Below are 14335 nucleotides of genomic sequence, written 5' to 3'. Positions count from 1 at the left end.
TGAAATAAGTTTTCAACCAGAAAATTATGTTACATATAAAATTAAAAAATAAAATTTTTTTAGAAATCAAAAATAGTTAGATATCAAAAATTATGAAATAAAAATTTCATGAAACTCTTAATTTTTATTTTATTATTATTTTGATTTATAATAACTCAAATGCATCCTTTTTTACTTATTTCTTTGATAAAAAAAAACCTTCATTATCAATGAAATCAGACTTTTAAAAAGTTAAAAAAATATATCTATTAATTACACTAAGTAAAAATACCTTAATTAAAATATAACTTAAATTTCAATACTTTTTTTTTAAAACAAAAATTCAGTTAATTTTATCTGAAATTATTATTATTAATCTTTTAATCAAGTGATTTTATCTATGCCAACACAGCTCATTTAAGTTTTCGAAAATATAATACGGAGAGTATACAGTATATTCGAGAGTATACGGTAGAAAACAACAAAAAGATCTACATCTTTGCTGCCATATTTTTAAATTTGGGTTCTTTTTATTGAAATGAGAACTACATGGAATATTAATCCCATTATAAAATGGGTCTATGGAGGAAAAAAATAAAGTTTTTTGCTTTATATTTACAAGGCATTTGAAGACCGTTTGGATGGTTGGAGAAAAAAGTACTGATTAAGATTGAAGAATCTATATCACATCAAGTGTTTAGATATTTGAAGATCTTTAAAGATTAAGTTAAGCTAGTGTTTCCTTAATCCTCATAAGTTATAAATCTGTAACATAGGCCATTATTTAAAGGCTCATTGTTACAGTGAAAGTTAAAAATATCACGTATTGATAATAAAAGGAGCGGAGTTTAAAAAAGTTCATGAATAAATTTTTTATTTTGATTCAAATGTCAATAAACAGCACTACACTATGTAAGCAAATAACAGAATACATGTTTAGACATGACTCATATTTTACAGACTAGCAAAATTCTTAGTATAATTTACTAAGATTATGTGACCTGAGTACATTAAAATACATACAAGTACATATGTGATTATTTCAGTGAACTATTAAATATATTTCATGTAAATGTATTTAACATGAAAAACAACATCATAAAAGACAGTGTAGATAAAACTGGTCCCAATTTATGAGAATCTAGATGGGCACTTCTTGGACGTTCAGACTAAACACAATGATTAAATTTGCAAGGAATTCAAAATAGTACAAATATTTTTGATTACGGCATGCATTATGAACTACCATAAAAAAAGTATTTTTTAAAAAGTTAGAACAATTGTGGCTAGGATCAAACACACAAAATAATTAAAGAGCTGCAACACATATTAAAAAAGTTACCAATATATATTAATACAGTACAGAACCCGTTATCTGGAAATCAGAAAACCAAAAAACCGGAACGAAATTCAATAAATTTTCTTGCCAATTTAAAAAATAAAAAAAAAATTTCCTCATAAGATTTTAGGATTTTTCTTTATTTTTTGAAAGATGTTTACCTTACCATCACTTTGGAAATAATCATTAGTGTATTACTTCATCGTTTTTTCTTCTTTTTAAGATTATTTCCAAATATTTTTTTTTTTTTTTTTAGTTGGGTTTAACAATAAAAAAAACGCCTTTTTGTAGCGATTCAGAAAACCGGAAAAATCAGTTATCCGGAATAGCGATGGTCCAGATCGTTCCGGATAATAGGTTCCCTACTGTAATAATAACAGAGCTGTCTTTGCCCCAGGTTGTTGAGCAAAATATTCCTATTAAATAAATAAAAAAAAAAGGAGCATGATCCACAATTAACAAAAGAACAAGATAGCAACATGAAATATTACCAGAAAATTATTCATTCATATCTGTTCTAACCTAAACTTTACCCATGTAATATTATCCTTTGCTATTAAGTTTAAATAAGATAAAACAAACACATTAAAAAAAATCTTTAACAGAGCAAGAAATTACTTTGTGTAACTGATATGTGCTCAAATTATTAACATAATATAGCATCTTGTAAGCTTTGGAGGGCATCAGTTATGATTCTCTTCTAAGTAATTACTATTTAGTTTCAGTTTCTTTAATATTTTTATTATATTAATACATAAAAAGTTAGTTTGCAAAAATACCCATTTTGTAATAACTGTAAGAAATTGCAACAATAAAGAATTGTTAGTTGCTCCTGAGTGATAAAAATTCCAACTTTGCATCTTAGTCATAAATACCATCAGATACAAAAATTAGAGGATTATACAGTGAAACCTCTCTGGAGTGACCACTCTCAGTTCCACAGTAAAATGGTCGACAATGGAGGTTGGTCGTTCTTAGGAGTTACCTTTATTGGTTTCATCAAAATGTTATTGAAGGTACATGATTTTTCGCAAATGACTTTACTCTCATTTTCTTGGTGCGGAAAAGCCACTTATGTTGACCTCAGAAAAACCAGATCAACGAATAAAATTTAACGTCAATAAAATTGATCCCTACAGATGTAATTATGTGTAAAAAGAAATTTACCAATTATAAATGATAAAACTATTTTAAATAAATAAGCAATTATGACTTTGTTTAAATTTGCATTTAATTGTATATCATAAAAATTAGTTTGCTTTAAAAAATGAGAAGAGTTTGTTTGAGATGCTTAGTTTTTTTTTTTTTGAAAAAAACTTTTTCTTAAAAATCTAATTTAACTTTCAACTCCAAAAAAAATCATTGATAGCAACGTAAAATTTTCCAATCTCTTTTAGAGATCGCCAAAAAGAGCTCTCTCAATAAGACCCACTCACAAATATTTTGAACACATTTGAATCAACTTATTTGTTTTGGTAATTTTTGTAGTTTTGATATTCTTTTTGATGGCCTCTCTTAAATTTTTTTTTTACACAAAGTCTATGGAAAAAATTCTGTGCTTCCCAAAAGGGGTTGTAAATAGAAGAGGTCGCTACATAGAGGTGGTCTTTGCTAGATGTATTTATGATTGATCTACAATACACAGAGCAATGTAACAGTAACAAGTAAATATTTTGATTATTGATAAGTATTTTTCCCCCCAATAATATTCAATACATTTTTATCAACATATTAATAATTATTTTTATTCTATATATATTTCAAAGTCACCCAATATTGAAATATTAATATTCAAAAAATGTTTTCTTCAATTGTGAATAAAAAAATAAAGTAGAGTCAGAAATTTCTAATATGAGTAGGCCAGAAAAGCAGATTATCAGTTTTGATGAGGAAATGAGATCAATCCATGATTTGCAGATCAAATATTAAGTTGTTTGCTCATGCAGAAATGCTATTCAGCAATGAGACATTTTTTATGGGTGCTTTGATTTGATTAAAGTTATTCTTGTCTTTATCAGTTATTAATTATTTTCGTTAAGTATGTATATTTGCGAAGTAATTGGTAGTAAAACATTTCTTCTTCTCAGACCCATAGAAATAACCTTAGAATTTGGTCTTTTCTATTTTAAATTAAATTAATAGTATAATATCGAAAGACAATACTCAAAGCAAACAATGCCAACCAAGTTAAAAAAAAAAAAAATCAGATTTTTAAGATTTTTCAAGTTGAATACTGAGAAAAACTTCCTTTTTAATTATTTATAAAAAATACAATCAGTTTCTTGATTTTAAAAAATACTTAAATATTGGGCACCAGCTACAGTTATTTAGACCTTTTAGTGGCCAGATGCTCATTATTTTTCAAACTCCAATAAATTAATTTATCTCATAATTTGTTATTAAGTTAAGAATGCAATTCAAAATTTTTTTTTATATCATACAAAATTTATAATGAATGTAATAATATTTTTATTTATTATTTTTTATTACCCACATCACAAACTGTAAATATGCTTGATATATACATATTTTAAGTTAGAAAATGCTAGCTTAACAATTAACTAATCATTTACATTGATTGATAATCTATTAAAAAACCTAAGCAATGTAAATGGACAAAGTTGAACCTTATAAAAGTAACATCAATTTCGCTGCTTTAACTACAAATTGTGAATAAGGCAACAACATATACAATTATACAGTATTAAGACACATTTATTTTTAACAATATTTGTGCAATATATTTTCAACACTTCAAGGCACTATATTGGACTAAAATTGCTTATCATTTAAAAGGCAATTTGAGAACTATAGATTGAATCAGCAATGTTAACAAATAAACATGATTAAAAGACTTCACTAAGAAATTTAAAAGCTTGGAAGACAACAAAATGTTTTAAAACTTAAATTTGAAAAAAGAAATTTGAATATCTATTCTTAAAACATTCAAGAAGAAATGATAAAATAAGAAAATTATCTGATATGATACATGAAATCTAAAAAAAATAACGCCTTTTAAAGTTCATAAATAAATTATAGTTTAATTTTTAGTACACTAATTAATTTAAATTAACAATACCATATTTTAATTGTCATCATTTTTATGTTAATTATTTTTTCGTAACATTTATTTATAAAATTAAATTTAACAAGTACAAAACGTAAATAATGAGCTAATATATAATAATTAAATTAAATTAAAAATAAGTATATTACTAATTAAAATATATTACTATTGAAATTGTTTTGAATTTATATTTGTTTTTAATCAAATTTAATTAAGTATTCTAGCAAACTTAAATTAATAACACATCTAATTTGCTGATTTTATCAAATTAATATATTATTAAAATGTTTTTAAAATATTAGAACATTACAAATAATTTTATCTGACAAGTATTCATTAAATATCTTGAAAATTAACGTTTATAACCATCAATATTCATGTAAAAAAATCATAGTCCAATTTAAAACTCAATTTAACTAACAATAATGGAAACCTATAAGTGACATTTTGAGCAGATCTATTTAATAGCAAAATAATACATGCATGAAAACATAATGACTAGAATGATATGACTGGACATATGTTGGGAAACAATCACAATATCATGTTTCGAAAACAAGCGGATAGTTCTGGACTAATTATCTGGCAGAAAATAAGTTGAAATAGTTAAAATTTCAAAATAAAATTTAAAAAAAAATCAGTATGTCAAATAGATTTTCTTAATTTAAAAAAATTTTTTGAACACAAAACAGAAAATATGTTTATACCATACAAAGGTGCTACTTTAAAATAAGATAATACATATAAAACAAATACTATAAACTCTTAAAAGAAAATTTATTCAAAAGTACACAATACATTTGGTCACGTTTTGTGTAATTATTTTTCTGCATATTGTAAAAGTTTTTTTTAGGAACATAGCAAAAAAANACGTAGCAAAAAAAAAAAAAAAATTAAACGTTTACTTGCTTACATTTTATTAAAAAAGCTTTACAATTAGTAAACAAGCAAAAAAAAAAAAAAAAAAAAAAAAAAAAAAAAAAAAAAAATCAAAAATCTATCTCAAAAGGAGCAAAAAAATGTTCTTTATTTTTCATAGAATTCACTAAGAAATGAAAAGAATATGGCAAAATTAAATAAATAATTAAATAGAAAGAAACATAATTTTATTGATTTATCTGTATGTACTAAAAAAGAGAGATTAGTATTCAAAATTAAAAGAATTTTTAATTTTTTTAAAAAGTGTAGGTAAATGAAATAAATAGCAAAACTATGACACAAGTTAAACTGAAATAATTTTAATGAATTCCAGATAATTAGTCCCTAACAGTATAGGTATTTGAATGATTTTTTTTCTTCGTATTCTGAATCACAACAAATAACAGTACAAATGTCAAACTAAATTAAACTGCTTAAACATTTAGCAAATACTATATGATTACTAACAAATGTTATAAAAATAGAGAGCAAACAAATAATCCATCAGTTAATACTCAAAAGTATTTCTACAAAAAATGTTTTGAATATAATTTTTAATTAAAAAGAATAACAAAACACTTTATTTTCGCCATAAAGCGCAGCTCAATCATGATATTTTATGCATTAAATGAATACTCTGTCTAAATAAATAAATAACCATAAAAATTATATTCTTTTATCCTTTACACATCTAATTATATATATGTATGACAAACAAGCTTAATAGATGCATCTAATTGACAAATATAATTTTTAGTACTGTACAATACATGCAGATTTTATAAAACCTCAAATAAAATCTAATGCTTACTATCAATTGAAATAATGAAAAATGTTTCATTGATTGAATGATACAAGCAACACAAACCTGAATATCATCACAGAACGATACAGAATTTTCCTGAATGCTATGAGAGTGAAATAATTGCTTGGCTAAGACACTAATTTTACACATGAGAATCAGGCACAAATCCCAAGTTATCATAGGCGAGTGTAGGCACATCACTAGAGGAATCACTATGGTGTGATGAATTGTCATTTTGAGATGTAGACGGGATGGATTGTTCAAACCTTTGGCTATCAGATTTAAGTAGTTCTTTTAGAAGAGGAAGGTTTAAAACAGTATCAGATGAATGAGATGAAAGGAATGGTGACCCAGGTAACGATGAAGCATGGGTTGGTCTTTGGGCACGTTCACGCCGAGGATTCGGTGGCGGCGTGAATGACGTAAGCTGCCCTAACCTGATAGGACTGGACTGCATGCACGTAGACAGTGAGCTGTTTAAAACACCCTCTTCACACGTTATTTGAGACGGCAGCACAACTCCAACAGCATCATCAGAATTAGTGCAAATGCCCAATGTCTTTTTTTCTAAATTAGCTTTGCACTTGTCGCAGTCTGCATTAGCGGTGGTAGTTTTTGCACATTCTTCACAGAGGTAAGGCTGTGATGTGGAAGATGCAAACTGACTCTCACCCCAACTTGAGATTTGGTTTGAAAGAACGCATGTGGATGACATATTATCTGAAATGGGATTTTCTGGGGGAAGTGAATTCGCAGGTGAGATAACTTCTACAGCAGCAACCATATTAGAAGAACTACTCGTTTCTGGACAACTCAGATTAGGATCAGTTTGCTCTTTATCTGCACTGGTACTGGCAAGATTTCCAGCTTCCACATTTGGTCTTGGAATGCAATCAGAAAGATATGGTAAAGGAAGGATTCTCTGACAAGTAGGGAAATGAGATCCAGATTGATATGTTGGATTATTAACATTTCTAGAAGCTGAATATTCAGGAGGAGGAATACCATAAAACTATATATAAAAAAAAAGAAGCATTCACAATTTTTATAAGTGTTATTAAAGTAAATAAACTGTAATGCAACTTAAATGAAATTATATTATGAAATAATTTGAAATTAGGTTGTTCAATATTAAATCTAGCTATGTTCAGGGATAACAAACCCTGTAATAAGCTTATTTTCAAAATAAGCTTATGGCTAACATATCAAAGCACGACTACGAGCAGGAATTTCTTCTGAATCAGAGCAGCAGCATCAATGCATTAAGGTGGGACGTTGAATAACATTTTAAATTTTTTTAAAATTAGAAATAGAATAAAGCATTACTCTAAAAAGTTGTTCCTATACACAAATGAAATAGTTTAAAGCTTTTTCTAATTTATAGAAATCTTAATGGCTCTATCAGTAATTGAAAAGAATAATTGAAATAGAGAAAGAACATTACAACAGTATGCAAATATATATATATATACATACATACATATACAGGGGTGAGTGTGACACAAAGTGAAAAACCCTGAACTTTTATGTGCAAAATATCTATATAAATTTCTATACCAAATGTTTCATATTTAACACAATTTTTCGAACTAGCATTTATAATTAAATTACCTACTAATGAAGAATATCACACTTTTAAAGTAACTAATTCAAGAAAACTTACTTCTTACAAGAATGGAGATATTGGATGCTATATGCGAGTGAATATGAATAACGATATTGGATTTTCAAAATATTGGCAAAATACAAATTGCGAAATTGAGTTTTAAATCAAGTAAATACGAATCCTGATGCATAATTTTTTGATCACACGAATATGAATCGAAATGCATAGATTTCTAAATCATGAATAAATAACAAAATTGATTTTAGGTATTACAACAACGTAAATACATATTGCAACGTTGGATTTTAAACTGACATGAATATGAACCACAAATTGGGTTTTAAAAATGCGTAAATACAAACCAAGACATTGGATTTTTAATTCGCATGAACAGGAATCATGAGAATAAGAATCACAACACATAACTTTTAAATCGGGTAAATCCGAAAATCGATGTTTGACACTAAAATTGTGCTAATAAGAATCACGATATTAGCAGATTATGACGCAGTTCCAAGTATTCAAAATGGCAAAAATCCGTTAGCAACAAAAGAATCGAAATGGGGGCAGAATCACGCATATGCAATTGTCTTGTTAACGGGATTTAGTAAAATTTCGTCAGATTATAAGTTTTTGATGCACGGAAGTCTGCTAACTATGGTCCTGAGATATGCAGAATTCTGCAATATTCGTGGAAAAATCACATGCCCTGCTTCCAGATTTTATACCAGAAGAATGATAAGAAAATTCCGGAATATAAATCTTATATATATTTGTATTTATCTTTGGAATTATATTATTTTTGGAATCTGAAAGACTTTCATTTCAATTCCTTTCTTGTCTTTGATAATTCTGCGTTTTAAAATGCAACTAAAACTTATCATAGATAGAAGTTAATTTTCAAGATGGCAGTAAAAAGCATTCTTTTTTTGTACGACTGCTTTAAATGTTTGACTAAGACACCTTGCTGATTCACATAGTTTGTAGATAAAAGATGATCCATTTTTGAATTGAGTTACAATGAATAACAAAAAATTTAGTTTAATATTAAACTATAGAATACTAGAAGATATTGCTAGACAAATTTCATATAGGTATTTTTGTACTTAGAATTTGAACATCAACTTTAGAACACAAGGTATGAGGGCCAATTTTATCTCAGATTCTTGAAAAAGAATAATTAATAATATTTTTAAAGAATAAAAAAACTATTTTAAGGTTTACCGTTCGTTCTATCTGTAGAACTTCTTCATATGATGGAGGCTTATCCACAGCTCTCATAGCAGCTATTTCATCACTGATGGAAAATATATCACTGTTACGATTGGATTCATTTTGTGGCAAGTTTTGTTCTCGTCTACAAAATGACCTAAAATAAATTTTAAAAAAAACATGCATTATTTAAAAGTATAAAATATAACATAAATAAAATATGAATTAAATAAATTATAAAATAATTTTGCATCTTATTACTGTAAATAACATTTTAGGAAAAATAACTAATATTAAAAAATGCTATCTTCCAAATGACGATGGATTGAAAATTTAATTAAAGAAAAAATGGAAATAGAATTTGCTACATATATAACCAGGATATTTTCCTCGCCTAGTATAATAATGAGTTACATTGTTTCTTAAAAATATGGTGCAGTTCACGAGAAAAAGTTAACAGCAGATTCTAGTTTCCTAAGCAGAAAACAGTTAACACAACATTATTATTTCTTTTCAATCATTTTTGGATCACCTGGTAGCTAAATGCATAAACAAGAGGGTTGACACAAGGGATATTAAAAAAAAAAAAAGAATCTAGTAATAACAGATTTTATAATGAACTATATACTATTAATTTTTTTAAGTCTAACCAAGCTTTTCATTTTTTAAAATGATTCACAAAATGTAGAAAAAAAAGAGAAAGAAACAGAGCGATTACTTAGATTTTATGAAGATAATGGTAAAGACTTCTTATGATATTAATGTATTTAAATGACAAAAAAATTTTTTTAACAATGATAGTAACATTAGAAAACATAATTTTTGAGAAAAAAAAATGAATATATTAAGAATTTTTTTGACTATAAAACTTACATTTGTAAGGATTACAAATATAACTGTAATACTTAGATATTGTTTGCATTTTAAAACAATTCTAATTTTAAGAGTGTGTGCTGAGTCTGAACATGACAGCAAAACTTTACTGGGTAATAGAAAGCATTGAAATGAGCAATATTTGATATAAAATGTATGATTGAAACACAAGCAGTGAGCAGTTTTTCACTGTCTTACTTAAAGAATTAACGCAAGAATGAGAAAAGATGCTTCAGAAATTTTTTTACTCACGGAAATATGATTGCTGCGGAAAGAAATCGCCCAAAAGAAGTGAATAACATACATTTCCAAAAAAAGCAAGCAATTTCTTTAAGCAATTATTTGTACATCAAACACATTTCCATGATTGAAAGGTTTTCTGAAGCATCTTTTCCCATTCTTGTGTTAATTCTTTAAATGTAACAGTGAAAAACTACTTCTTAACTTCTCACAGCTTGTGTTCTGATGATACATTCGATGATGAATATTGAGTAGATGTGTTCTATCACCCAGTAATGTTTTGCTGTTTTGTCCACCCCTCTAGTTTTTATTTAAAAAAAACTAATTTCTTGCCTTTTCTTTAATTAAAAGTATAAATCATTTCTCGCATGCAGCTAAAGATAACAGTTTAGAAAATTGATTATGCGACAGTGATGTGTTAAAATGACAACAATATTTTTTAACAATGATAATAAAATCATACCGTCTCACAATGCAGGCAACAAATATCCCAACAACTGCGACAATGAAACAGGCCGCAGCAACAACAGCGGCTTTATATACTTCCTGAGCTTTCAAATTTGAAGGATCATCTGAAAAAGTTTGGACAAAATCTATAAAAAATAAAGAGTCTTCCTAATCAATAAGAGTCAAATACAACATTGAAATCAAATCAGATCAGTAAGTTCCGGAGCATGCATAGAACTTTAAACAAATAATCCATGGAAAAAAAACCCCACCCCTTTTTAGTTTAAAAATAATGACATCACTAAATAAAAAATATTTGAGAGTCATAATTTTAATAGTAAAAAAAAAAAAAAAAAAATCCACCTCACACTACTCTGTTTTATTTCGGTTTCTGCATTAAAAAAAAATAATAATAAAAATTTTTTTTAAAAGAATTTTATATGAAAGAAAACATTTGCAATAAATGAAACTTGAGGGGGAAAATAAGACATAGAAACATTGTGTCAAATACAAAGTTTTTAAAAGTAACCCTATACATAATAATGATTTGTATCTAAACCAAAACAACATAAAAAGCACATATAAAAATAAATTGAAAGCTGTTGCAGTATATAGTATAGCTGTCTTTATGTTATAAAAGAACTGCAATACTCATAAAAGAAAAATATTCTTATTTTAGGCATTAAGAAAAATGTTTGTTATAAATTATATCCTTATGACGATTTCTTGTGCCTCCTATCTTACTGTTTTATATCAAAACATAAAAATAACTATGTTTTTAAAATAATTTGTACGTCTCATAAAAATTTTATTCAATGATTTGAAAAAAAGTGACAGAAGTAAAAACTGCATATTTAATAAAATTTTCAAAATAGCAATCACTACTTATAACTGATTATTTTAACAACTAGTTACATCAACACATAACTTATCATAAAAAAGTGAATATTTTTTTTTAAAAATATGCCTGACCATAAGGAAAGTTTATATATGAGAATGAATGAATAATAAAAAATTATTGTCACTTACATCTCAAAATACAATCCCGCCCATTGAAAAAGTAATTGGGTGAACATGTGCAGCGTGAATTATCAGGGTTGCAGTAGGTGTTTGGAGTGTAAGCCAAACATTGCCCAGACACTTCACAAGGACCAAACATGTGAACTAAAAACATAATATTCAATTTTAAATTTCACAACAAGTGAAAACAAATCTAACAAATAGAAACAAAAGAGCTTTGATACATATACCAAATTTATAATGCAAAATTTTAAACAATTAATGTTTCTAATTTGTATAATGAATTAATCAGTTACGATATAAACATAATTAAAATGAAATTCATGTAATAACTCCACAAGCTTAAATATAAAACCGTAGATAAGAAACTGAACCACAGGAATTATATAATACAAACAATTTAAGAGTTGGTTATTAAATTGTAAAAATTAATAAATGACAAAAATATCAAAAGAATAACATAAACATGGCTTTTTTTTATAAATGAAACAAGTTTGTACTTTAAAAACATGTTTAACAGTGCGAAAAATAAATTAAACATTAATAATAATTCAGCTTATAAGATATATTATCCCTACACATCACTTATATCAGTGGTCTCTAACCACAGCCTGGGTTGCGGCCCGGGCTTCGAATCAAATGGTACCAGGCTGCCCAAGGAACATTAATTAAATTATTTAAAACTTTATTATTATGGTGTATGTTTCACTTGTGTGCACAACTTACCATGGTTAACCGGGGGTTGAAAAACATCATCTATAGTCCCACTAATACTGCGTATGTAACTGCATTTTATTTTTAAAGGCATGTTTAAATACAATTAAATTGCAAAAAATTAAAAAGCTGCAACTTGCATCAGATAACAAGCAAGGTCTCCTTGCAAAACAATTTATGTCTAACTTGCAATGAAAATTCTACACGCTGTTTATAATTTCTGTTTTATTATGTAGGCATTTATATTATATTAAAGGTTCTTTTTTTATAAGGTTCTTTTCTTACATATTATATTATTATTTTCTTAAGGCTCTTTTTTTAATATAATTTTACAAAAAATAATTATTTGTCATTTGAAAAAAATGTTAATAAAATAACTGGTAAGAGTAGTTTGTTCCTAAACAATTTTTGAATCTGCAGAACTTTGCTAATCAAAATTCTTGTTGTAGAACAATCGAAATAATTCAGCTCTAGGTATTATTATTGAAAAGATGCTATCAAAAACTTAAAAATCTATGCAAGAATAAAATTATAATTAAAAACACTTAACTAATGAAGGAATACGAATCTAGCATCTAATTTCATCACAAACAAAAAATTCGCGTACATTTTTAAAATCTAAAAAACTTTAAAAATTGAATAATCAGTAGCATTGAGAAGAAAAAAAACTTTTTTATCCCTAAAATATCATATTACTATACTAAAAAGCAATATTATTATTAATCTTTTTAACATTATAAAGAATAATTTTGTAAATGTTCAGTCAGTGACTTATTATCAAATCAAAATCAAATACAGGTGGTTAATGATATCAATTAAAATGTTTGAATGATTTCAAGATTTATATACAGAAGAGTCCATTAATCAGCAACACTATGAAAAAATACCATAACTTACAGAGGTCGTGATAGGGTGTTTATATTCACTAATTTTTGTCTGCAAGACCAAAACAAATTTATGGCCCTTTTCATGCCACATTAATTCTGTGACCAAACATTTGAGTCTTTTTATAATAAAATTGATTAATTTCAGTTGGAAAAATTCACTATAGTAAAAATTTTGTTAAATGGAGGATAGAGATTTTTGTAGTTATTAAAATATGTTACAAAATTTCTAGTCAATGTTGTAAGTCCAAAATATATAATTATGACTTTCAAATTAAATAAAATAACATGTATTCCAAATGAGTATTAGAAATGAGATTATAGAATTCAATAGTTATACTCTATCCTCAGAATGCAAGAATTGGAGGAACAGGCATGCATTAGAGCAAATTTGTTGCATAGAAATTTTAACTTTCAGTTTCAACTTTTCTCAAAAATGATAAATTTGATAAAGGAAATCAACTCCTTTATTCTAAGGAGAATATTTTAAATGTTAAACTTTCAAATTAAAACAAGGAGAAATTTCTTTATAGGGAGGCTTCATTGTAGAGAGACTCTACAGCACCTAAAATAGCTAAAAAAAAAAATTATTTAAAAGTTTAGAAGTCTAACTGGTATACATTAAGAGGACTTGGAAGAGTGGAAAATGAGCATTATTAAAAACATAATGTGTATAATTAAAATTAATCTCGTTAAAAAAATATGAAGCACACAGAGACACTAATAAATAAATAAAAAATTTCTTCAGGCCATTAAAAAAAAGAAAAGAAAAATTACCTTTTGAAAAGCAGCCGTACTTGGGCCAATCAAAGAACAGATCACCAGGTTTACACACACAATGACCACTTTTACATATCAAGCGATAAGCAGCATTGCAGTTGTCATCCACGGAACACTGGGCCATATATAAATCTATATAAAGCAAAATACCAACTTTAGGCAAATAAAAACAAACTATATTTGAATTATTAGATTTGATTTCCTACATAATTTTAAAGAACTAAATTTATAACAATTAATCATTATTGAGTTTCACTTGTAGGAAGTTTGGGTCTTCCTTTACTCAGGAAAAAACTAAAGTGAAAAAAATCTTTAATAGCTACTTGTGAAAAGATATATTATCATAGCTGCCAATAGGGATAGGTAAATCCAATAGATTTTACGAAACTAATATAAATTTTATGATAATTGTTGCATAATGTAATAAATATTTTACACATAGGGAATTTTA

The 14335-nt window shown here is 26.5% G+C and overlaps 1 protein-coding gene across 7 annotated transcripts in view; it reads right to left on the bottom strand.

The window, feature by feature from the left end:
- Positions 1 to 836: 836 nt before the first annotated feature.
- The window catches only part of LOC107453332 (uncharacterized), a 53950-nt gene continuing 40451 nt past the window's right edge, over positions 837 to 14335 (bottom strand). For 4 of the 7 annotated variants that reach the window (XM_016070113.3, XM_016070111.3, XM_071177105.1 and 1 more), the window contains exons 2-6: positions 13882 to 14016; positions 11516 to 11650; positions 10503 to 10632; positions 8939 to 9083; positions 837 to 7120 (exon numbers count right to left, since the gene is read on the bottom strand). In XM_016070113.3, the coding sequence (XP_015925599.2) occupies positions 6251 to 7120; positions 8939 to 9083; positions 10503 to 10632; positions 11516 to 11650; positions 13882 to 14016 (1415 nt within the window). In that variant the 3' untranslated portion in view covers positions 837 to 6250. The remainder of the gene's footprint in view (positions 7121 to 8938; positions 9084 to 10502; positions 10633 to 11515; positions 11651 to 13881; positions 14017 to 14335) is intronic. The other 3 variants (XM_071177107.1, XM_016070112.3, XM_016070115.3) reach the window with 1 other exon arrangement.

Source organism: Parasteatoda tepidariorum, chromosome 2, assembly GCF_043381705.1.
Source record: "Parasteatoda tepidariorum isolate YZ-2023 chromosome 2, CAS_Ptep_4.0, whole genome shotgun sequence".
Classification (NCBI taxonomy): domain Eukaryota; kingdom Metazoa; phylum Arthropoda; class Arachnida; order Araneae; family Theridiidae; genus Parasteatoda; species Parasteatoda tepidariorum.
Note: the sequence above shows the minus strand (reverse complement) of the source record. Positions and strands in the feature narration are given on the sequence as shown.